This window comes from Aplosporella prunicola, assembly GCF_010093885.1.
Source record: "Aplosporella prunicola CBS 121167 unplaced genomic scaffold K452scaffold_2, whole genome shotgun sequence".
Classification (NCBI taxonomy): domain Eukaryota; kingdom Fungi; phylum Ascomycota; class Dothideomycetes; order Botryosphaeriales; family Aplosporellaceae; genus Aplosporella; species Aplosporella prunicola.
Genome location: NW_022983530.1, coordinates 1,361,422 through 1,384,783, shown reverse-complemented (window position 1 = coordinate 1,384,783; position 23,362 = coordinate 1,361,422). Strand labels below are relative to the sequence as shown.

General features: G+C 62.0%; 5 protein-coding genes across 5 annotated transcripts; 2 read left to right on the top strand and 3 right to left on the bottom strand.

Annotated features, from left to right (window-relative positions):
• Positions 1–478: 478 nt before the first annotated feature.
• Positions 479–16,292, bottom strand: K452DRAFT_73175 (uncharacterized protein). The gene is made up of 2 exons (XM_033547073.1): positions 15,853–16,292; positions 479–15,798 (listed from the first exon to the last, which is right to left on the bottom strand). Exons 1-2 carry the CDS (start codon positions 16,079–16,081, stop codon positions 590–592), a joined length of 15,438 nt encoding a protein of 5,145 aa, XP_033402665.1. The 5' UTR covers positions 16,082–16,292; the 3' UTR covers positions 479–589.
• On the top strand, positions 16,293–17,208 carry K452DRAFT_73091 (uncharacterized protein). The gene has a single exon (XM_033547071.1). The coding sequence runs from the start codon at positions 16,504–16,506 to the stop codon at positions 17,008–17,010; it is 507 nt and encodes a 168-aa protein (XP_033402664.1). The 5' UTR covers positions 16,293–16,503; the 3' UTR covers positions 17,011–17,208.
• Positions 17,209–17,405: 197 nt separating this feature from the next.
• On the top strand, positions 17,406–21,545 carry K452DRAFT_323986 (uncharacterized protein; the record flags this gene model as incomplete). Its single annotated transcript, XM_033544673.1, has 7 exons — positions 17,406–17,522; positions 17,580–17,669; positions 17,725–17,906; positions 17,967–18,538; positions 18,598–19,212; positions 19,285–19,871; positions 19,923–21,545. 7 exons carry the CDS (start codon positions 17,406–17,408, stop codon positions 21,543–21,545), a joined length of 3,786 nt encoding a protein of 1,261 aa, XP_033402663.1.
• Positions 21,278–22,399, bottom strand: K452DRAFT_73094 (uncharacterized protein). Its single transcript, XM_033547072.1, has one exon. The coding sequence runs from the start codon at positions 22,253–22,255 to the stop codon at positions 21,566–21,568; it is 690 nt and encodes a 229-aa protein (XP_033402662.1). The 5' UTR covers positions 22,256–22,399; the 3' UTR covers positions 21,278–21,565.
• Positions 22,358–23,244, bottom strand: K452DRAFT_73080 (uncharacterized protein). Its single transcript, XM_033547070.1, has one exon. It carries the CDS (start codon positions 22,923–22,925, stop codon positions 22,461–22,463), a length of 465 nt encoding a protein of 154 aa, XP_033402661.1. The 5' UTR covers positions 22,926–23,244; the 3' UTR covers positions 22,358–22,460.
• Between the last annotated feature and the right edge of the window lie 118 nt (positions 23,245–23,362).

Here is a 23,362-nt window from a genome sequence, read left to right as displayed (position 1 = left end):
CAGTGTCCGTTACCGTCTTGCGAGGTTTACTATCTTACGAGATAATAATCCCTATACGGCGTAGAAATAGAATTTACCTAAGGCTTTTTAGGTATATATACGCCTAGAGAACTCTTTATCTATACCCGAGACTCGGGCTAGGAGCTAGGTAAGAAGTCTTCAATAGAGATTACTTATATCCTTCTCTACCTTACCAGATCGTAGTATCGTCTATTACGGATAGACGACGTGTACTAAGACAAATACCTATCCAGCTATCTAGTCGTATATAGCAAACACCGCGGTATTTCCCTACGAAACAGTAGAGTCGAGGAGAACATGCGAAGATTCTTATAAGCATAATAAGAAAGAACAGACAAGAACACATATACAAAAGCTAAGAAGATAAGCTAGAAAACTTGGCATACAAGCAAACAAAACTAAGACTAACCAAACAACTCTAACCCGCAATCTTACAACGAAGCGCACAAAACCCACAAACACCAAGCCCAACTCCTACCCAAAAAAGCCAAATCCAAACCCCTACACCTATACCTATGTTTGTTACTTCTTAGACAAAACAAAAAGAACTCTCAAAGCCAACGCACTCTCAAAGGACACCGACCCTCCGTCCCCTCCGTTCCAACACGCCCGCCAACCCCTCAACCCCCATCCCAATCCCTAGACCCAACCCCATCATCCCCACACCAAGCCCCAGCCCCAACCCCAGCACGTCCTCAACGCCCAAATCCCACCCGCGCTCCGCACAGTACCACGCCAGCTCCGCAGCTCTGAACGCCTCATCCCCGCCCTCGCTCTCACCAACAGCCCTCAGCGCCGCCCTCGCAGCCGCAACCGCCTCCTCGCTCTGCATGCCCCCCCTCTCGTTAGATGCAGGCAGCAGATGGCTCGTCCACGCCGCAGGGCCGAGGCAGGACAGCTCCTCCTGCGACGAGCTCCACGAGCCTACCGAGAGGACTTCGTAGCTGGACTGGGTGAGGGGGGAGGAGAGGATCGGGGACGTGGCGGCCGTGGAGGAGGCGGTGAGGGGGCGGCGCGGGGGGACGGCGAGGGCTGTCCCAGCCGCAGCCGCAGCCGCAGTGGTCGTGGTAGTGGTAGTAGTGGCAGCAGCCAGCAGCGCCGCCACGCTGCCCTCGGGGCTCTCGCACAGCGCGCGCACGTTCGCGCACAGCGCGTCCAGCAGGCGTTTAGCCAGCGCAACGGGGACGACGTCGTCGGCGCACAACGCATCGACGCGCATCTCCCCGCGGTCAGGCGTGCTCGTGAGCTGCAAATCGGCCGCGTCCCAGGGGGCGACAGCCCAGCCGAGCTTGCATTCCCTCTCGCCCGCAAACGGCGGCAGCTTGCCCTCGTCGAACAGCGCCGCGCCCGCAATCGCGTTGTGCACGAGGACGGAGGCGAAGCGCGGGCCGCGGGGCCAGGCGGTGCTGGAGGCGACGAGGCGGCCCGTCTCGAGGTGTTCGTGGGGGAGGGAGGCGAGGTGCGCGTCGTGCAGGGCTGTGAGGAGGTCTTTGGCAGTCATGGCCTCCTCGCCCAGCCTCACGCGCACCGGCACCGTGTTCAAGCAAGGCCCGACGACGCTGTCGGCGCCCTCGATCGGGACGCCGCGGTTCGCGACGCCGCGGCCAAATACGACGTCCGTCTTGCCGGTGGCCTGGGCCAGCGCGAGCGCCCACGCGGCATGCAGCACGGTTTCGGGGCTGTGCTTGCAGCGCGCGAACAGTGCCAGCGGCACCTTCCGCACCATGTGCTGGTTGACGACGGCCGTAAAGGGCACCGCCGTCGGCGCCACCAGCTCCGTCATGCTGGACCCGGCGAGCTGGGCCTGCCAGAAGGCTTCCGCGCCCGAGGAGGCTTGCAGGTACCGCCACGCGCGCAGGTACGTCGCGAAGCTCTGGGCCGGGGGGAGGGGTTGGGTGCGCGCGTAGGCGAGGCGCAGGTGCTCGAGCACGAGGGGCAGGCTGACGCCGTCGTAGAGGGCGTGCGGGGTGCGGATGACGAGGCGGGCGGCATGGCTGTCCTGCTGGTGCAGCAGCGTGAAGCGCATCCCGAAGGTGCCGAAGCGCTCGCGGCGCAGCTTGCTCTCCTCGACCACGGCGGCCGTGGCCGTGTCCATGTCGTCGACGGTGCGATCCTCGACGTCGACGGCCCGCTCGCGGTACACGACCTGGAACAGGCGGCCCATGTGCGGCACGAAGACGGTGCGTAGGATGGCGTGGTGCGCTACAATCTGCGCGCACGCCTCCTTGACTCTCTGCGCATCGATGCCGTCGACAAAGTCGAGCCAGACGTGGTTGACCGTTCCCTGGCTCTGCAGCATCGACACAGTCGTCATGGTCTTCTGCATCGACGTCGCCTCGACCACGTCCTCAATCTCCTCCCTGCTGGCTCCCAGCGCCTCTCCCAAAAGGCCATCCACATCCAGCACATCCTCGACCGACTCGAACGGCTTGAACACCGGCATCGGCTCCGCCGCCACAACCGGCTTGCAGCACGCAGCCATGGCCGCAAAGCCCGGGTTGCGCATGACGTCGGCCACGCTGAGCCCGACGCCGGCCTGTCGTGCCTTTGCCGCCAACCGCATCGCGACGAGCGAGTCGCCGCCCTCCTCGAAGAAGTCGGCGTCCGGGTGCACGCGCCCGACCTCGAGGCTCATGACGCGCACCCACAGCGACTGCAGCGTCATCTCCATGCCGGGGGCAACGGCGCGACGAGGAGCCGTCAGCGCGTCCGTGGCCGCCAGATCAATCTGCGAGGACATCTGGCGCAGCGCCTTGCGGTCGACCTTGCCCGAGACGAGGAGCGGGAGGCGCGGCAGCGGCACGAACAGCCGCGGCACCATGTGCGAGGGCAGCAGCTGCGTGAGCTTGCTCTTGGCGTCGCCGAGGGCCGCGTCGAGGTGCTTTGTCTTGTCCTTGTCCTCGCCAACCGCCACAAACGCAGCCAGAACAGCGCCAGCCGCGCCCTTGTTCTGCGGGATCAGCAGCTCCACAGCCACGTCCTTTGGCATCGCCATCGAGCGCTTAAGATGGTGCTCAATCTCCGCGAGCTCGAGCCGCTGCCCTCTCAGCTTGACCTGCGAGTCCTTGCGGCCCACAAACTCAATCGTGCCATCCGCACTATACTGGACGAGATCGCCCGTCATGTAGAAGCGGTGCACAGGGCCAGGGAAGTCCTTTCGCCACGCAGGCGCCGCGACAAAGGCCTGCTTCTCCTTCTCCGGCTCGTTGATGTAGCCCCGGCCCACAGTCGGGCCTTCGACTACAAGCTCGCCCGCACTGCCCATCGGCGCCAGCCTGTCCGCGTCGCTGGGGTCGACGACCCACGCTCGCACGCCGGGCAGCGCTGCGCCAATGTCGCGGGGGTTGGTGCCTCTCGCGAGCGGGCGGACCGAACAGCACGCCACGGGCGTGCATTCGCAGGGCCCGTAGGCCTGCAGGAGACTGACATGCTCGGACCAGGTGTTGATGAGCTCGGCCGTAGCCGCCTCGCCGCCCACAACCAGCGTCTTCAACATCGGGACAGACGCAGGGCGCACGAGGTTCGCAAGCGACGGCGTCATGAGCGCCCAGTTGATGCGGCGCGCGTTGATGGCGCGCTCAAAGTCGTTCTTGCGCTCGTCTTCGGACAGGATGCAGCTGCACCCGCCCGCGGCCCACACCATGATCGTCTCCAGCACCGACAGGTCGAAGCTGTACGACGCAAACTGCATGGCCCGCGTGTTGCCATCCAGGTGTGCCGCGGCTGCGAAGCCCAAGGCACCGGCCACGATGGACCGGTGTTCGATGATGCAGGCCTTGGGCTCGCCCGACGAACCGGATGTCGTGATGACGTACGCAGCATCCGTCGGCATGACCTCGAACGAGGTACAAGACCCTGTGAGCTTAGCAGCTGCGTCCGCATCCATGACGAAGCTTTCCCGAACCGCGCCCGCCAGGCGTTGACAGAGTCCAGGCGAAACGACGGCGAGACCAGCCTTCACCTTGCGGCAGATGGTCTCGAGCCTGGTGACCGGGTAAGCGGGGTCGAGAAGGACAAAGGCCGCTCCAGCCTTGAGCACGCCCAGCATCGCAACGGCGGTCCACTTGGTCTTCTCGAAGCAAAGCGGCACCGTCTGGCCCGGCCGGATGCCCTTGGTCATAGCCAAGTAGTTCGCAAGGCCTCCGGCCAGAGCGTCAAGCTCGCCGTAGCTGAAGTCGCCGTCCCAAGAGCAGACAGCGGGGGCGTAGGGGCGAGTACGCGCATGGCGCGCCACCACCTCGTGAAGGCAAGCGTTGGTATCGGGCAGCGACGCAGGCAAGGCGTTAAGCAGGCCGATCTCAGCGCGGTCCTCGGGGCTAATGAAGCTAGTCAGGCCAGCAAGCAGGTCCTCGCTGCTCAGCTGGTGCAAGACATGCTCGAACTGGGCAAGCAAACGGCCCGCCTGTCTGGGCGCCAGGACTCTGGGATCGAAGACGATGCTCGCCTCGATGGCGCCGCCGGGCAGCATCTGGCACAGCAGCACGAGGCTGTAGTTTGTGAAGCCAGACACGAGGTGCGAGTCGTTTTCGCTGAGGAAGAAGTTGTCGTTTTCCTCGTCGCTGCTGGCCGGCTGCACGACCAGCAAGCTGTTGAAGTCGCACGCGGCGTACGCGCTCGGGCTCGTCGCCCGGATGCGCTGCAGGCCGATATGCTGCGCCGGGTTGACGGCCAGCGCTTGGGCGTCGCGCAGAAGCTCGCCCACCGAGCGCTCGCCACCGAGGCTGAAGCGCGTCGGGATCGTCGTGAAGGTCGGGCCCGCCATGTCTTCGATGCCGTCGACGGGCGCTGTGCGCCCCGACAGCGTCACGCCGAGCACCACGTCCTTGGAGTCGGTGTAGCAGCCGACCAGCAGCGCCCACGCCGTCTGCACAATCGCGTTCGTCGTGAAGCTCGCCGTCACGTCGTTTCTGGCGAGCTCGATGTGGCGCGAGGCGTGCGACGTGGCTTCGGGCCGCTGCACGCTCGACGGCATGTGCGGGAAGACGGTGCGGTCCGCGCCCTCGAGGTACAGGCGCCAGAAGTCCTCGGCGCCCGCCACCTGCGCGTCGTGGGCCAGGTACTCGATGAAGCGGCTGTAGGGCGGTGGGGGCGGCGGCGTCTCGCCCTGGTAAAGCTGGTGCAGGCGCTGCAGGAGCAGCTTCCATGCCCAGCCGTCGAATAGAGCGTGGTGGACAAGCAGGACAAGGTTCGCCGTCCCGTTCTCTGTGATGCAGCCGGCGCGGACCAGGCGGCTGCCCGGCATCATGGGCGCGGCGCGAGCCTCGTCCAAGTACTCGGTCAAGTTGTCTCCGGTCTGCAATTCGCCCTCTTCCCTGACCACGACCTGCACACAGCCCCAGCGGTCCGTGTGGACGATCCTGGTGCGCAGAATCGGCGTCGTAGCCACCAGCGTCGTCCACGCTGCCTTGAGCCTCTCCGGGTCGGGGACCGGCACGACGCACTCGGCGACGTACGCGCCCGTCTCGACGTTCGACAGCGCCATCAATCCCTCCTGCAGCGCAGTGCATGGATACGCGTCCTCGACGCTCTGGGCGTCAATCTCGCACGCCGCCGCGACCTCCTGGGCAGCGCTGGATGCGTCTTCGCCCAGGAGCACGAACGGCGCCGCCGCCTCCTGCGGCTTGCTGTCGTCCTCCTCTTTTAGCTGCGCCACCTGCGCCATATCCGCCAGGATGGGGTGGTCGAAGATGTTCTTGACAGTCAAGACGACGCCCTGCCGACGCGCCGCCGCAGCCAACTGCATGGCGTCGAGCGAGTCGCCGCCGAGGCGCAGGAAGCTGTCGTTGACGTCGAGGCCATCGAGCTTGAGCACCGTCTCCCACAGCCCCAACAGCCGACTCTCCATATCCGACACAGCACGCGCAGCATCCTTCATTGCTTCCACCTCTTTACCATCCTTCTCTCCATTCTGCTCCTTCTCCTCACACAAGACAGCCAGCTCCCCCCTCTCAGCCGGCAAGCTCCGCACAGGCACAAACTCAACCGGCACCATAAAAGCCGGCAGCACGCGCGCCAGCCGCTCTGCCACACCAGCACTGAGCGCGGCCACGAACGCGCGCGCCGCCTCCTCGCCCGTGTAGCAGTGCTCGAGCGCGACAAAGGCCGCCAGCTTCCGCCCGTGCTCGACAGGCTGCACCGCGATGGCGCGGCCCCACATGGCGGCGCTGACGATGCGCTCGACGTCGGTGGCCAGGAAGCGCCGGCCCGAGACCTCGATGAGGTCGGCTTTGGGGCCGACGATCTCCAGCGCGTTGGTTGTTGCGTCGATGCGCGCGAGGAGATCGGTCGTTTCGACTTGGGCGGTCGTGGCGAGGCCGGCTTTGCTGAGCCAGGAGGGGCGGATGCAGGCGCTGTTGTTGTTGCTGTTGTTGTTCTTCTTCTCGATGACGAGCTCGCCCATCACGCCCTTGGACGCCAGCATGTCGCTGCTGCGGAGGTCGACGACCCACGCTGACTTGGCGCCTTGGAGCACGGGGTGAGCATCGCCCAGCACAGCGCGCACGCCCGCCTCCCTCAGCGCGGCATACTCTTCCTTCGTGAACACGTCAAGCTCACGCACCGTCTTCGCCTCCCCAAGCTGCTGCAGCACCCTCTCCATCTGCAGCAGCATCTGCTGCGCCTGTCCCGCAGGGATAAGGCGCTCATCGTGCGTCGCGGTAACCCTGACGACCTTGTCCGAGAACTCGGCCTCCGCGAGCAGCGGGTACGTGTGGAACTCGCCCTCGGCGTCGGGGAGCACGCTCCCCATTGCGAAATCAAACGGCCTGGCCTCAGCCTCGGCTTCATTCTTCGAGGCCGGGAACAGCGTCAGCAGCGACCGCAACTCGCACGCGGCCTTTGCGTCCTCGCTCGCGCGCTTGATCAGCCCCATGCCGCGGTGGTAGTGCGCGATCGCAGCCACCTGGGCCGCCTGCACGCGCTCGAGCGTGCTGGCCAGACTCTCATCCGCATCGAACACGACGCGCAGCGGCGCCGTCGCGACCAGCGGGCCCGGTATGCCCGCCACGCCCGGCACGGGGACCAAGCGGCCCGAGTGCGCGACGCCGAGCACGACGTCGTCGGCCCCGGAGTGCCGCGCTAGGACGTACGCCCACGCCGTCTGGATGAGCGTCGCGGTCGTGGTGCCCAAGGCGCGGAGAGCGCTGCCCAGCGCCATGGTGCGCGTGGCCTTGCCCGATGCGCGCGGCGTGTAGTCCAGCGCGCGGGGGAGCGGGAAGGGCATTGCGCGCGTGCCGGCCAGGTAGGCCCGCCAGAAGGCGTCTGACGCGGCGCCGTCCTGCGCGGCGAGGTACTTGACGAAGCGGGCGAAGGGCGGGGGCGTGGGAGCCGGGGCGCCGGCGTAGGCGCGGCTGACGGCCTCGGAGAGAAGCGCCACGGTGGCGCCGTCGTAGGCCGCGTGGTGCGCGGTCCATACAAAGTGCGTGCGGTCGCCGGTGTTGACGATGGCCCACCGCACGAGCGCCGTCCCGAAGCCTATTGCTTCCTGCCTGTCGCGCGCGACGTAGGCGCCGAGGTCCGCGCTGCGCTGCCACTGGATGCGGGCGTGCGCGGGCTTCAGCACCAACTGGAACATGCCTGCCTCGCCGAGGTGGACGACACGGGTGCGCAGGATAGGGTGGGTAGCCACGACGGCGTCCCACGCGGCCTTGAAGCGCTCGATGTCAAAGTCCGTAGGCAGATCGACGACCAGACGCGCGACATATGCGCCAGCCTGCGTGTCAGCGGCAGTAAGGAGCCCCGCCTGCAGCGGCGTCGCGAGATACATATCCTCGACGGCAGCGGGCGAGACCTTGGCATCAGCCGCAGCCGTGCGTAGCAAAGCGGCAGGGTCCTCGTCAGCGGGCAGCAGAGAGAAAGGCGCAGCGTCTGCTTCCTCGTCTTCCCTCTCACCCCCAACAGCAGGCGAAGAGCTCGCCAGCTGCGTCATCGCGAGCGCCATCTTCCACAGCGCAGGCTTCTCCATGATGTCGATGACACGGAGCGTGAAGCCCTCGCGTTTCGCGATGCCAGACAACTGCATCGCGGTGATGGAGTCGCCGTCCAGGCTGAAGAAGTCGTCGGACTGGGTGATGGCGTCTGCGTCGTCGAGGCCGAGAGCTTCGGCCCAGAGGCTGCGGAGGAGGTGCTCCATTGGCGTCAGGCGGTCTGCGTGGCGGGGAGCCTCGTCTTCCATGGCGTCTTCTTCTTGCTCTGGGGCCGGCGCGCCAGCCTCAGCAGTGGCGTCCACTGCTCGCGCAGCCACATCCGCGACAGTCAGGTCCTTGTTCTCGCTCGTTAGAGCCAGCAGCACGTCCTCGAACCGGCGGACCATGCCCTCAACCTGCCTGGCAGACAGAGCGGCAGACGCATACGTGACCTCGAGCTCGACCATCCCCTCTGCATCCAACACCTCGGCCACAACCGTCAGAGGATAGCTATACGAGCCCTCAATCTCGACAGCGCTAGACTCGACCTCGAACGCCAGGCCCTCGGCACCACGCGCAGGCTGCACGACAAAAAGATTGCGGAACGCGCACGCGCGCGCCGCGTCCCGTCCCAGCGCGGCAATCTGCTGCAAGCCCAGCGCCTCATACGGGATGCGTTCCGCAGCCTGCGACTGGACGCGCAGCAGCAGCTCGCGGAGCGAGCCACTCTTGGGGCCGAGATTGACGCGCACGGGGATGGCGGCGATGGTCGGGCCCGCGATGGCCTCGACGCCGGCGAGTGGGGCGCTGCGCCCGTTGACGATGGAGCCGAAGACGACGTCATCGGCGCCGTTGGCGGCCAGGAGCGCCCACGCCGTGCGCAGTGCTGTTGTTGCTGTCACGTCGCTGCTGCTGCTGGGCATGCGGAGCTGGAACTTGGCGACCGTGTCCGCGATGCCTGTCACTGAGGACGGGGGGAAGGTAGGCGCCGGTGCGCTCGAGAGCACCTTGGTCCAGTATCTGGCTGCCTTGCCCGCCTTGCGCAGCTCAGCCAGGTAGGCGACGTAAGCGCCGAAGCTGGGTGTTGGGGCCAGTGGCGCCGTCGAGGCATACGCGGCGTGCAGGCGCTGCAGCATCAGCGCGAGCGACCACCCGTCGTAGAGGCAGTGGTGCGCGATCCAGACGAAGCACGTCCGGCCGCTGGCCTTGTCCTGCACGAGCGCCGTCCTCGCAAGGGGACGCCCATACCTAACCTCCATGGCAGCAGTTGCGCGCTTCGCCTTCTCCAGGTACGCCTGCAGGCCTGAGGCGCTGTTGCCCTCTTCCCATTCGGGCGACACAGTCCGCAGCACCACCTGCAGCAGGCGCACTGGCTTCGTGCGAACAGTCTGCATGATCTGCGTGCGCAGCACCGGCGTGTCGGCCACAAGACGCGCCCACGCCGCGCGGAAGCGTGCCATGTCGACGCCTAAGGGCAGCGTGATGACGTGCTGGCCCGTGTAGGCCGTGGGCCGCTTGGCCGACTCCGCCATAAAAGCCTCCTGCAGCGGTGTCGTGGGATAAATGTCCTCAATGTCATCAACAGAAGCCAGACGGCAAGCCTCAACGGCCTCGGAGCGGATAGCCTCCGTGTCAGCAGCAGAGGTGTCGAGGAGCTGGAAGGGCGTCGAAGTCGAGATTTGAGCATCCGGAGCAGAGCCTGTAGGCGCAGAGGTCATGCACCGCGCGAGGTCGCGCACAACAGGGTTGCGCAGCACAGCCGCGACAGAGAGGTGCAGATCCCTCGCTCTGGCAGCAGCGACCAGCTTCATCGCGAGGAACGAGTCGCCACCAAGGCGGAAGAAGTTGTCTTCCAGCCTGATCTGGGCCGGCGACGGCAGACTCAACACCTGCGCGAGCATCTGGCGCGCCGTGTTCTCAATCTCCGTGCCGGAGGGCTGTTCGCCCTCTCTCTCAAGCACATGCTCATGCTTCTTCGGCCGCTGCACCGCCAGCTCAGCCGCCAGCTTCGCAACCATGACGCGCAGTTGCTTGCGGTCGAGCTTGCCGGACGACATGCGCGGGAACGGGCCGTACACGGGGAAGATAGCCGAGGGGATCATGAAGCGCGGCAGACGGTTCGGGAGCTGCGCGTCAAGCACCGCGAGGGCCTCCTTGGCTTCGTCCTCGCGCACGCCGTTCACGTCAACAAGCATGTACAGCTTGGCCGCGACGACCTCGGCAGCGAGGGAAAGTGGCATGGGCAGCGCAAGCTTCGCCTGCGCCTCGATCTCAGAGAGTTCGACGCGCTGGCCGCGAATCTTGACCTGCGTATCCTTACGCCCGCAGAACTGCAGGCTGCCATCAGGCTTGCAGCGGACGAGATCGCCCGTACGGTAGAACCGGCGCGTCTGCTCTGGGTGCACCCAATCCGGGCGCGTAACAAACGCCGCAGCGGCCTTTGCACCGCCGTTCATGTAGCCGCGTGCCAGACTGGGACCCTCAAGCCAGAGCTCGCCCGCCGCACCAATCGGCATGATGTGCTTTCCATCGACGCTGACGACCCACACACGGCAACAGAAGCTGCGGCCAATGCAGTAGCGGTCCGAGTCTGGGCCAATATCTGTCTGGAAGGTAGCGTAGACAGCCGTTTCGGTAGGGCCGTACGCCTCGACAAAGCGCGTAGCCGGGGCCCAGGTACGGAAGATAGACGGGTCGAAGGTCTCGCCACCGGCAATGACCGTCTTAATACCCGGAATGTCGCGCGGGTCCATCATGCTCAGCATCGTCGGCGTCATGAACATGGTGTCGGCGGCGAGGCTGTTGATGGCGCCCGTAACGTCGTTCATGCGCTGCTCTTCTGAAATCTGGCAGATGCAGCCGCCCGAAGTCAGCGTGCTCCAGAGCTCGAAGATGCTGGCGTCGAATGTGTAGGCTGAGAATTGCAGAACGCGTGAGTGCGGCCCCAGCTTCAGCACCGGACTGTAGTGCATCGAGCTCGCGAGGAATTGCGAGTGCTGCATCATGACGCCCTTAGGCGTGCCCGTTGAGCCAGACGTGAACAGTACGTAAGCGAGGTTGTCGGGCTTGACAGTTTCTTTGAAGGTGCTCTTCGACAGGTTGGTGACGAATGAGGGCGAGACGACGAGCTGCCCCACATGGCCCTGCATGCGAGAAACCTTCTTCGGCGACGTGATAACGAACTGTGCGCGACTGTCCTTGACCAGCTGCATGAGACGCTCAATTGGAGCCTCAGGGTCGAGAGGGACGAATGCGCCTCCGGCCTTCAGCACGGCGAGCATCGACACAACAACCCAAAGCGACTTTTCCATGCACACGGCGACGACGCCTTCTGGACCGACACCCATACCGTGAAGGTGACCTGCCAGCTTCGAGGACAGCTGGTCAAGCTGTGCGTACGTTAGGCTGCCATCCCACGCATGAACAGCAGGACGACTCGGTTGCTGCATGGCGACTTGCTGGATGATATGGTGGATGCAAGAATCGACCGGGAGGCATGACTCCAGCGCGCCATTCCAGCGCATCATGCTGGCCATGTCCTGCTCCGTGAGCAGATCAAGCTCCTCGACACGAGTTTGCGGCGTGTCGATGATAACCTGAAGAGCCTTGAATACAGTAGCAGCGATGTTGCGTGCCTGGGCCGGCGCGATCTTCGTCGTCCAGTACTCGACAGCAAGATCAATGCGCGACTCTGAGACGTAGCCCAGGAACGTAGCGCTATACTCTGTTGGGTCCGCCTCGCGCGCTATGCGGACAGACAGTCCGTACTTGCCTTGGCCATGCTCCATCTTCTGCAGTGACATGGCCGTGTTGAACAGACCCTCACGGCCTACATCAGCGAGGCCCAATGCGTGCGTGACGTCCGTCAGGGAGCACTCCTGGTGCGGCATTTGCTCGAGACCATCATCTTGTACCTTGGCGAGGACATCCAAGACGGTAGCCTCGGTCGGCATGCGCGCATGGCACGCGAGGATGTTGGCAAAGACGCCGACCGTGTCGTCGTGCGCGGCTCCGCGTCCACTGCTCAGGTACCCGAAGACTGGGTTTGCGCTACCAGTGTAGGTGCGCAGCACCAGACTCCAGGCAACCTTGAGTAAATCAGACAGTGTGACGCCGTGCTGCCTGCAGAAGGCCGTGATGCGTTCCGTGTTGACGGCAGGTACATCGGCGAACTCAAGGCGTCCGTCTTGCTCTTCGCTCCATAAGGGCAGGTGGCAGGGCTCCGCATCGGCTAGATGCTGCTTCCAGTAGTCCACCGCGGCGTCGGTCGAAAGAGTCGAAACATGCTCAATGTAGCTGCTGTAAAGCGGGCGGTCATTGGCCAGCTGGTCGGGGCTGTCGTATCCCTGCCTGAGATCACGGATCAGCACTGCCGTCGAGCTGCCGTCGATCAGTACGTGGCTGATGTCGAGGCGCAGCATCGCACGGCGGGCCGGCTGGGCCGAGACAAAAAGACGGTGTTCCGGTTCGTTCGGGGCCCATGTGGGGACGGGTTGCTGCTCCAGTTTGCCGTCCACGAGCTTCAACACTGCCGACGCGCGTCGCAACACCACCTGGTCAAAGGTGCCATCACCCCTGGGGCTTTCGACTACAATGGTCCGCAGGGCCGCGTGGCGATCCACAACTGCCTGCCAGGCTCGCTCAAGCCGCCCGAACTCCACTGTGCCGTCTTCGACTCCGGCCTCGAAGAACAGCTGCGAGATGTAGCTTCCGCGCTCGCTGGCTCGGCTCAGCAACATGCCGTGCTGCATCGGGGAGCAGGGATATACGTCCTCGACATCTTCAGCACGCACACCAAGCTGCGGCAACGTCTTTTCCAAAAAGTGCGTCGTCGCGGCAGCCGGTGCCTTCAGTAGCGGAAACTCACGCTGCGCCTGTGCGAGCTGGGTCACCATATCCTGAAGTGCGTATTGGCATTCTTGCATCCACGAGCGCACGCGGTCCTGTTTCGACATGAGCTTATTGAACGTGAACGAGAGCTTGACGCGCCCGTGTTCAACATTGCCCAGAATCTCAACGAGTCCGAAGCGCGGGAGGTTTGGTCCGAAGCCGTCGAGATGCATGAGAGTATGCTCAGGAACCTCTTGGAAGAGGCCGCCACGCCTCTCCAGCTGCTGGTACATGCCTGCGTAGTTGAAAGTGACTTCCATAGCACCATCAAAACGCGCGGCGGCACGCTGACGCCCAAAGTACGCCGCTGCGAACTGTGCAAGGCCCTTGTCGGGGAACTTGGCACGGAGCGCTTGTACAGCGCGCAGAGCATTGGCCGGATTCTTAACGCTATCTTCGGCAATCAGCATGGGCAGGATGGTCGTGAACCAGCCGACGGTTGACGAGAGATCGATCGACTCGTCCCAAGAAGGCTCGCGGCCGTGACCTTCCATGAAAAAGGCAGGAAGCTTCCGTTCGGGGAACGTGCGAGAGAAGGCGTGCATGACACCAGCCAACAGCATGTCCACTGCCTCGGTCTTGAGCTGGCTGTTGCAGGCGCCACCAACAATGGTTGACGAGAGTCCCTTGTCGAGCAAGACGATCTCCGTAGTCGAATCACCGTAAGTGTTGGCCTCGCCCTGCATTCCCCAGAATGCAAAGTCAGGCTTCGGCAATTCGAATGGCAGCTCCGGGTAAGGGATGCTGCGAATGTGCTTCTCTTGCGCCTTGCACCATCGCTGGAACGAAAAGCCCTTCGGCGATGAGATTGTGCCCGTTTGGATGTGCTCCTCGAGCTCTTGAATAATGATGCGCCAGGACACGAAGTCCGTCACGAGATGGTGACCACAGAGGAAAAGAAGCCATTCGCGTCCGCCCTGGACGGAGAAAAGGTCAACACGGACGAGAGGGCCTTCTCTGATATCGAGTGTCCTCTGTGCTCTCCTGACGATGGGCATCAACTCCGAAGATATATCATCGATGGAGTGGAAGCATAGTCGGAATGAGCTGCGGGCGTCCTCCGAAATATACTGGAACCAGTTTCCACGCCTCAGTTCGAAAAAGCGGGCTCTCAGCATGGAATTGCGGGAGACGATGTCCTTGAGCGCCTTCTCGATGGTCTTTTGTGAGACCTCTTGCTTCAAGCGCAGAAGGAAGGAGATGTTGTCGCGGTTCTCTCCTTCCGGCGCAAGGTGGAAGAAGAGCTGCTGGACGGGGGAGAGCTTGAATGGCACATCCACCTCGTCCTCTTCTTCCTCAACTACAGTCTGCTTAGTTACTGCTGAACGCTCCACCGTGACGCCAGCAGTGATCTGCTCAATCGTCTTCTTTTGAAGGATGCGCTGAACAGTGAGACGAATACCGCGAGTAGCCGCCTGCGAGACGACCTGCATCGCGGAAATAGAGTCACCTCCCAGGCTCTGGAAGACGCTGGTACGGCTGATGTCGTCTTCAGGGACATTCAGGACGGCGCTCCAGATACGGCGGACCTCAGTCTCAGCCTCGGACGCGTCGCTGTCTCGCTTCTTCGCTTCATTGGAACTGCGCCGGGTGTGACGTTTCGTCAAACGCGCTTCGCCTAAAGCGCGAAGAGCCTTGCGGTCCACCTTGCCGTTGATGGTGACTGGAATTTGGTGAATGGCTAGGAAAGACGCCGGTATCATGAAGCGGGGAAGGACGGAGCGGACTCTGGTTTCGGTGGCCGCCATCTCGGCGTCCAAAAGGCGCTGAGCGGCAGCGGGGTTGTCGTTGCTCCAGTCATCTTCCATGGCGATAAAGGCGACGAGGATACCGCGTAGCACACCGTTTGCCTTGCGCTTGACAAGCTCGACGATCATGTCACGCGGCGGCTGCATCGCCAGTTTAAACTGGTGCTCGATCTCGCCGAGCTCGATGCGTTGACCGTTGACCTTGACCTGCTCATCCTTGCGACCAGCAAACGTGAAGCTGCCATCAGCCTCCTCGACGACCAAATCACCCGTCCTGTAGAAACGGAGCGCGCGGGGATCGCTCTCGGTCGGGAACATGCGGGCGTGCCAGATCGGGCGCGGGATGAAGACCGCTGCCGTCTTGGCCGGCTCATCCACATAGCCGCGGCCGACATGTGGTCCTTCGACCAACAACTCGCCAATCTCACCCTGCGCGGTCCGCCTGTCGGCATCGTCCGGGTCGACGACCCAGCAGCGTCCCGCGATGGCCTTGCCGATGCTCCGACCGTTTGACTGCCGGTTGATCGGGGCCGTGCACGTCGAGACGACCGAGGCCTCAACTTGACCGTAGGCATTCATGAGAGTGACTTTATCGACCCAACGGTTTAACGTGGCTTCCGGAAGCGCCTCTCCACCCTGCACCAGTGTCTTGAGCCCAGCCAGCGCTTCAGCCGGCAGGGCGTTAATAAATGAGGCCGTCAACAGCGCAAAGTTGGCGCGCATCGTGGTGGCGGCGGCAGCGAAGACCGACGGGTCGAGCCGCTCCGCCTCGGCGATGACGCAGACTGTGCCGCCGACGACCAGCGTCGTCAACATCTCAGTGATGGACGCATCGAAGTTGTAGGATGCGAATTGAACGACGCGCGTGGTCGTGTCCATGTGCATCGCCCGCGCGTGCCCCAGTGCCCCGCTGCAAAACGAGCCGTGCTCGATCAGCGCACCTTTCGGCTGCCCCGTGCTCCCGCTCGTGTATACCACGTACGCAGCATTCTCCGGTTTCACGCCCGTTACTGGGTCGCTCGTCGCGGTTGCCGCGTCCAGTCGTTCGATGGCCTGTCTGTCCAAACTTAGTGCCGTTGGCACCAGCTGCGACAAGCGCTCGAACGACGACGGGGACGTTATTGCGATCTTTGCTTTTGTTTTGTAGATTATAGTTTTGAGCCTGTCGGTGGGGTGGGCTGGGTCCAGAAGCACAAAAGCGGCTCCGGCCCTTAAGACTGCTACTATAGCGACAACTGCCGGCGATTTTTTTTAGCCCATGAACCGTGCTTCTTTGGGGCGAATCTTACCTGTCCAGATGGATTTCTCGAAACATAGCGGCACGACCATTTCTGGCTCGACGCCGAGTGCGACGATGTGATGTGCCAACCGCCGGGAGGCATTGCTAAGCCCGCGGTAGGTCAGGGTATCATCATTAGATGAGCATACAGCTTCGGCCTCTGGCTGCTGCTCAGTGTGCTCCTCGATCAAGTTGTGAATTAAGCATTCGTAGGCCGTTCTTTTGTTAGGTGCCGTCATGTTGGCAGAGGTGAGGAATAAACCCAGTTGAGTGGTGGGCAGTATTATGTTCAAGTAACGAATGTTGATCTCAAGGAGCGGATAAGCCGTCAGGACTGCTGCGTAACCGCCCTCTTATATCCCAACGACTACTGCACTGTAGTCGTCAGTGTGTACCTGACTGCCGCGTGAGGCATACCCCAGCTCTCGCCTCGGGATCCTGGACCGCAAAAGCGGATGATCTCAGGCGACGCCGCAATAGCTTAGAGACCCGATGTTGAGATCATGTCTAAACAGGCCATAACCGGCTTGGGCAAGATCTCCAGACCGAGGCGCGAAGGAAGGAAAACACGGCAAGTCTATTTGAAATCTAGAGCCGAGCCGTTGCGCCTCGACATCTGAGGCTGCGAATTAAATGTTCATGTGGAGCCGGGCTCGACCATATGGGATATGCATATCTCGTACTGTGCAGACTTAACTCCCTACCGGTGATCCAAAAGGCTGGCTGCTGCAGTGCTGCAGTTGGGCATCTGGCATGGCGATTGGGCATGCTTCTCATCTTGCTGTTTTGCTTCTGCCAGCGGATACCCACTGAGCCGGGCCCAGGAAGCTTCGAACAGGGAAGATTTTTCTTCTCTTGCAGCAGTCTTCGAACCTGCTCAGTCTCGGAACCCTGCTTTACGGCAAGGACGAACACGGTGGACGCGAGCTGCATGCATCGAATGACCAGCTCGAGCTCGCCCAGTGCATTTGCCACGACGTTGAGCAGACGTGAATACAGCACCATCGCCCCAACACAGCCCATGGTTGGTGTGGAGGTCCCGCAAGGGTACGTTTCTGTGTCACCGCGGCCCCATCGTTACCCGAAAGGGTTAATTTCCCGATGGAGTCGCCAATCGTCGTGCGTTCCGGTCCGTGGTCGTGCCCTCCCATGGTGGCTTGCACGCTAACGACGGAACTGAATGCGATGCATCCGTCAGCCACTTTGCTATTCTCGGACTTGCGAGTATCGTCCGTTCTGCCGTCCGATGAGTCCACGGAAATTGGGCTCCCTCATCTGTGCATGGGGTTGCTTTTTCGAGACCCCCTGTCTTCGATGCATCTTCCGCGCTACCCGGCAGTTGCAGAGTGGCACGACGTCCGCTGGCAGCGCACTGCGGCGGGATCCGGGCTGGAACCTTGCCGAGAGAGAAAGACTTACACGGTCAATGCTGTCAGGTGCAAGGCCACATCTATTAATTTTCTTCTCTTCATGACCTGGAGAGTGACCCCGCGTCATTCGTTCAACCTATTCCTACTCTTCTTTTTTTGGTTATTCCACCATCCACGCTAAAGCAGCGGCATTATGAGCAGCAGCCACGATGCCGAGACCGGGAATGAGGAGGTCATGAAGGTCGAGTCTGTGTCCGAAGTGGACAAGGCAGAGACCGAGAAACCGAGCGGAAAGAGCGCTCTGGCAATGGTCAGACCCATTGGTCCTTTGTGTCACCTGCGTAACTGACATATGGGAGAATCTTAGGTCTATGAGGCGGCATCTGGCTTTGATGTCTTTATCATGTCAGTGTCTCTGATATCCTCGATAATCGGAGGCGCGTTGATGCCGCTGATGGTACGTTGCGCCCAACCCCCGCATGAGACGCGCACCGCTCACGCGCTCGCCGCAGACGATTGTCTTTGGAAAGATGACTGGAGAATTTCAAAGCCTCACCAACTCGCGCGGCGGATCGAACCGGGTGAATGAGATGACCTTGTATTTCGTGTACCTGGCCGTCGCCGAGTTTGTCACGGTGTACGTGACCACGGTGGGTTTCACATATGCTGGCGAGCGAATCAGCTGCAAAGTCCGGTGAGTGGAGACGTCGAGGTTCAGTCAGCCCGGGAGACGGAAGCCGCTAACAAGCAACAGCGAGCAATATTTGGCGGCGTTATTGCGCCAAAGCGTGGCAGTCCTCTCCGACAAGCAAAACTCTGCAGGGGAAGTATCGACGCACATCACCAACGATGCGAATCTGATCAAAAACGCAATTTCGGAGAAGCTGGGGCGATCGTTTGGCGCCATCTCGACCGTTGTGGCTGCCTTTGTGGTGGGGTTCGTCTACTCATGGCGTCTCACGCTGGTGCTGAGCTCGAGTCTGGTGGCCTTTGTGCTGATCGTCGGCGCGGGATCCCAGGGCATGATCAAGCATTCGAACGACAGCTCCACGGCGCAATCCGAGGCGGCGACGGTGGCGGCCGAGACCATCAGCGACATGCGTGGGACGGTGTCCAACTGCGCGCAGGACAAGTTGGCAGCCAAGTACGAGGCGCGGCTGTTGGCGGCAAGCCGGCCTGGCGTGCTGGCCAAGACTTACGGCGCTGTCATGATGGGCACGGTGACGGGGGTCATGCTGCTGGCATACGCGCTTGCCTTTTGGCAAGGCTCCCGGTTCCTAGTGGCGGGTAATTTGTCGTTGGCCGAGGTGCTGATCGTACTCCTGGGTAGGTGTTTTGCTCCGATGTGCACCCACAGTTTTGCTAGTTGGCTGACATGCGCGCAGCGGTCCTACTGGGCACCGTGTCGTTGGGATTTGCGGGCCCGCACATGCAAGCCATCGGCGACGGGCTGGCGGCTGCCGCGAGGATCGGCAGCGCCATGGACGCACCTCCAGGCGTGGATCCTTTTGCGCCCACCGGCCTCGAACCGAGTCAAGTCGAGGGCCGCATCGCCTTTGAGGCCGTTGACTTCCATTACCCCGGGAGGCCTGAGGCGCGCGTGCTCGACTGTTTCAGCCTCGACGTGGCTCCTGGCCAAACGACGGCCGTCGTGGGGCCCTCCGGGTCGGGCAAGAGCACATTGGTCAGCTTGCTTGAGCGCTTTTACGAGCCGACGGCGGGCCAGGTCACGCTTGACGGAGTGCCTCTAGATGAGCTGAGTGTGCGCTGGCTGCGGCGACAGGTGTCGCTCGTTGGCCAGGAGCCCATGCTGTTCGACGCGACCGTCTTCGAGAACATTAGCCATGGCCTGGTGGGCTCGCGCTTCGAGGGGGCCGATTCGGAGACTAGGCGGACAATGGTGCAGCGGGCAGCGGAGATAGCGCACGCGCACGAATTCGTCGCGCAGTTGCCGGCGCAGTACGAGACGCGGGTGGGTGAGCGCGGCGCGTTGCTCTCAGGTACGTCCACACTACGTCCGGTGCGGCCCGGGCCGGCTTAGAAAGAAAGTTACTAACACGCGGCGACAACAGGCGGACAGCGCCAGCGCATCTCGATTGCCCGCGCCATCGTTTCAGACCCCAAAATCCTGCTTCTCGACGAGGCGACGTCGGCCCTTGATCCCGTGGCAGAGCGCGCCGTTCAGGCAGCGCTAAGCGATGCCATGCGCGGACGCACCAACCTGGTCATCGCACACCGACTGGCGACTGTCAAGGACGCCGACTGCATCACCGTCATGGGGAAGGGCCAGGTGGTGGAAAAGGGCGGCTACGAGGAATTGGTGGCGCGGCGTGGCGTCTTCTTCAGCTTGCTGGAGGCGCAACGGCTGGGCGACGAGGACAAGGACACAGCCGACGACGAAAAAAGCAACGACGTTGAAGGCGCGGAGCCAGCACTGCCGAGCGCCGAGGGCGAATACGGGCAGTCAACGGCGAATGTGGGGATCGGGGAAAAGGGAGATGCGCGGGTGAGCGACGAAAAAGACAAAAATCTCGACGACCAAGGCAAAAGGTGGGTCGTGCGTCTGGGGGCCAATGACTCGCGCGTCATAGTTGCGGGGCTACTGCTGTCCATCCTTGCCGGCCTTCTCAACACAAGTCAATCCGTTATCCTGTCTGCGGTACGTCTTCTTGCTTTTTCGAGTTGGCACAACACTAACTTCTGTCGTTAGTGCATCGCTGCCTTTGGCAAAAATGCGTACAACTACCCCAAGCTGCGCAGCGACGTCAACTTCTGGGCCGGCATGATGCTAATGCTGGCCATCATTGGCATCCTCATCCAAAGCGCCCAAGGCGTCGTCCTCGCCATCTGTTCCGAGCGTCTCGTACGCCGCGCTCGTAATGTCCTATTCCGTCATATCCTGCACCTTGACTTGTCCTTCTTCGACACCCCCGCTCGCTCCGCCGGAGCTCTTGGCTCCTTGTTGTCCGCTCGCACCGCCGACCTCGACGGCCTCAGCGGCGGCACCATTGGCATGCTGATCGCCGGCGCCACCACCATCATCTCGGGTATCATCGTTGCCATATCCATCGGCTGGAAGCTTGGCCTTGTCTGTTCTGCCACGACGCCCCTTTTGCTGGCCGCCGGCTACCTTCGCCTGGCCTTCCTCACCACCAATGAGAAGCGCTCTGCCCAGTCGTACGCTACCTCGGCCTCTTATGCTTCCGAATCAGTCCGCTGTATCCGTGTTGTCGCCTCTCTGACCCTCGAACGCACCGTCCTGGCCCGCTTCCACGAGTCCGCTAGCTCCCGTGCCCGTGCAAACACCATCTCCACATGCAAAGCCACTGTCTTCTTCGCTGCCTCACAGGCCCTCGTATACTGCTCCTTTGCGCTCTGCTTCTGGTATGGCGGTCGACTCATGGCCCGTGGCGAGTACACGATGCTTCAGTTCTTCATCTGCTACTCGACGGTCATCTTCGGTTCCCAGTCAGCCGGCAGCGCGCTGTCGGTGGCCGCGGACATTGCCAAGGGCCGCGCCGCCGCACGCGAGCTCCGTGCTGTCATCGCCGAGCGCCCCTCGATCGACCGGCCCGGCTTCGACGCCCTCCCGCCCGTTAACGGCGCCATCGAGTTACGCAATGTGCACTTTAACTACGCCACACGCCCGGACCGGCCCGTACTGTGTGACATTAGCTTGCGCGTTGAGCCCGGACAGTTTGTCGCACTGGTCGGGTCTAGTGGTTGCGGAAAGAGTACACTACTGGCGCTGCTCGAACGCTTCTACGACCCGGTAAGCGGCGAAGTTCTCATTGATGGGCGCAACATCCGCGACGTTGATACCACGTCTCTGCGGAAACATATCGCGCTTGTTGCGCAGGAGACGGCTCTATCCTCTGGCACAATGCGAGAGAACCTGCTCCTGGGTGCAGAACCTGATGTTGGGGACGCAGCACTCGAGCAAGCCTGCCGCGATGCTGCCCTCGAGGACGTCGTAGCGTCACTCCCCGAAGGCATGGACACGCACGTCGGCGCGCAGGGAGCCGCTCTTTCTGGCGGCCAACGGCAGCGCATGGCCATCGCACGAGCACTGGTGCGCGATCCTCGCATCCTGCTCCTCGACGAAGCGACTTCTGCGCTCGACACGGCCTCGGAACGTCTAGTGCAAGCGGCGCTGTCACGCGCGATGAGTGGACGCACCACTGTCGCAGTCGCGCATCGCCTTAGCACGATCCAGCACGCTGACAAAATCTTCGTGTTCGAGCGAGGCCGCATCGCCGAGGCAGGGAGCCATGCCGAGTTAATGGCGCGGCATGGCCTGTACGCCACGATGGTGCGGGCGCAGAGCCTGTAGATGCATCTAAGGACGCCCGACTAGCGGAGATGGGACGGAGATGCGAGAGCAGGCTTAAAGCCGGCCGACACGTAGAGGGAGAGCGAGCGTGTGAGGCTTCTCCGTAAGTGGAAGGCCAGATACGGCGGGGCGCCTGCCTCGGCGGGCCTAGCGCCGTCGCCAGGCTCGGAAGGCGCGATATGTATCGCTTTCAGCCAGCCAGCCAGCCAACAGCCACGACATTTCCGCCTAAATTGGAGCGCGGCAATATACCTAAGGTTGCTCTTACCCGACCCAACCCGCAGCTCCATCGTATAGGATCGCTCCGGAACGGGGACGGGACGGGTTCCGGCTCGGCTCGCTCGGCTGCGCGCTAGGGGGGCTAGGGCTGCTTGGGTGGTTGCCTGTTTGGGCGGGCTTGGGGCGCCTCGGTGGCTGGCTGAACAGAAACAATAGTCTAACGGTCGGCTGGTGTGAGGGTGAGGGAAGGGATCTTCCTTGCTCGGTGACCTCGATGGAGGTGCCGCCGCCTCCGCTGCCTCCACCGACGCGTGACAAGGCAATACAACACCACGCCATTGCCTTGACTGCGCGCCCGCGACGCGACCCTCCACCACCGCTGCAATGTATATCAAAGCGAGCTGGCGAGCTGAGCTAAACCGCACGTACTCGTCTGGGCTGGGCTGTGTCGTGCCGTCCCTCCGCTCTCTGCTCCCTCGCTTCGTCCTCATTCATCGCTTCGCTGCTTCCTCGCCGTCTTTCCGTCAAGCTGGCTAGGTAGGTAGGTGGTCATCTGCCCTCCGTTTTTGAGCAGCGCGGAAGCTGCTCCGGCACCTCGGCACACGCGGCTCGTCGTTCTCCGTCTTTCGTCCTTCGTCTTTCTTCGCCCTCTTCCACGTTCGTCCACCTCCTTCTCCTCCTTTCTCCTCCTTCTTTTCAGCGGCTGCTGCTGCTACTACTGCTGCTGCTACGTAGGCGAGTGGCCTCGCCGCTTTTTCGCTGGGCGGGGGTGTGCGTAGATGGTAGAACACACACGCACACGCACACGCACACGCGCGCCCGCGAGCGAGAAATTGAGTGCTTGGGGCAGTTTAATGCTACTGTGGTGCTTTCTGTATGTATGTGCTTTGCTTTGTGTGCGTTTTGGGTGTTGGCACTGCGTGCCTGGTTTTGGTGCGTGTGAAAGGGATGGGAGGGTTTGGGGGGAGTTGGAGGTGGAGTTGGTGTTGGTGTTGGTGTAGGTGTAGGTATAGGTGTTGGGGTGAGTGGTGGGTTGGGCCCGTTGAGGTGGCTTTTTGGGTGAGCTTGATGTCTATGAGTGCGTGCTTGGGCGATGGGGGTGGGGTGGGTAGATGAAGGGAGTGGTAGGTGATCGTGTTTGCTATTTCTGATAATAGACATACTTGAGTCTGTAGAGTTCTTTTTCTTTCTTGTTGTTTCTTCTTTCTTAGTTATTGTCTTTGAAGCTGCGGAGGCAAAGTAAGCAAAGAGTCAACTAATAGTCGTTGTACTGGTCCAAAAAGTCTATTGTTTGGCGCTAACTGCACCCTGTCTCAAGCGTATATACACCATAGAGGAGACGGATGTAGGGGAAATATAATGTGAAGCTGGGCGCGAGGAATTGGACGCCGCTCCTCCCCCTAAATTCCTACTACCTATGGAGGTATATATGCTGCTATCTAAAAGAACACGTTTTCTCTTTAAGATCCTTATTCCCTTGCAGTGGATAAACGTGTGGTGTAAGGGGTAAGGGCGTAATGTAACAACTGACTGTAATAAGGCTGGAAAAACGAGAGTTATCGGAGTGATCCTGGCTGACATATAAATAAGGTAGGTTA

Coding starts and splice junctions, on each gene's coding strand:
- K452DRAFT_73091 (XM_033547071.1), top strand. CDS start 16,504: ATGGGATATGCATATCTCGTACTGTGCAGACTTAACTCCCTACCGGTG.
- K452DRAFT_73080 (XM_033547070.1), bottom strand. CDS start 22,925: ATGTCTATTATCAGAAATAGCAAACACGATCACCTACCACTCCCTTCA.
- K452DRAFT_73094 (XM_033547072.1), bottom strand. CDS start 22,255: ATGAGGACGAAGCGAGGGAGCAGAGAGCGGAGGGACGGCACGACACAG.
- K452DRAFT_73175 (XM_033547073.1), bottom strand. CDS start 16,081: ATGACGGCACCTAACAAAAGAACGGCCTACGAATGCTTAATTCACAAC. Junction 15,799..15,852: donor CGAGAAATCCATCTGGACAG/GTAAGATTCGCC, acceptor AATCGCCGGCAG/TTGTCGCTATAGTAGCAGTC.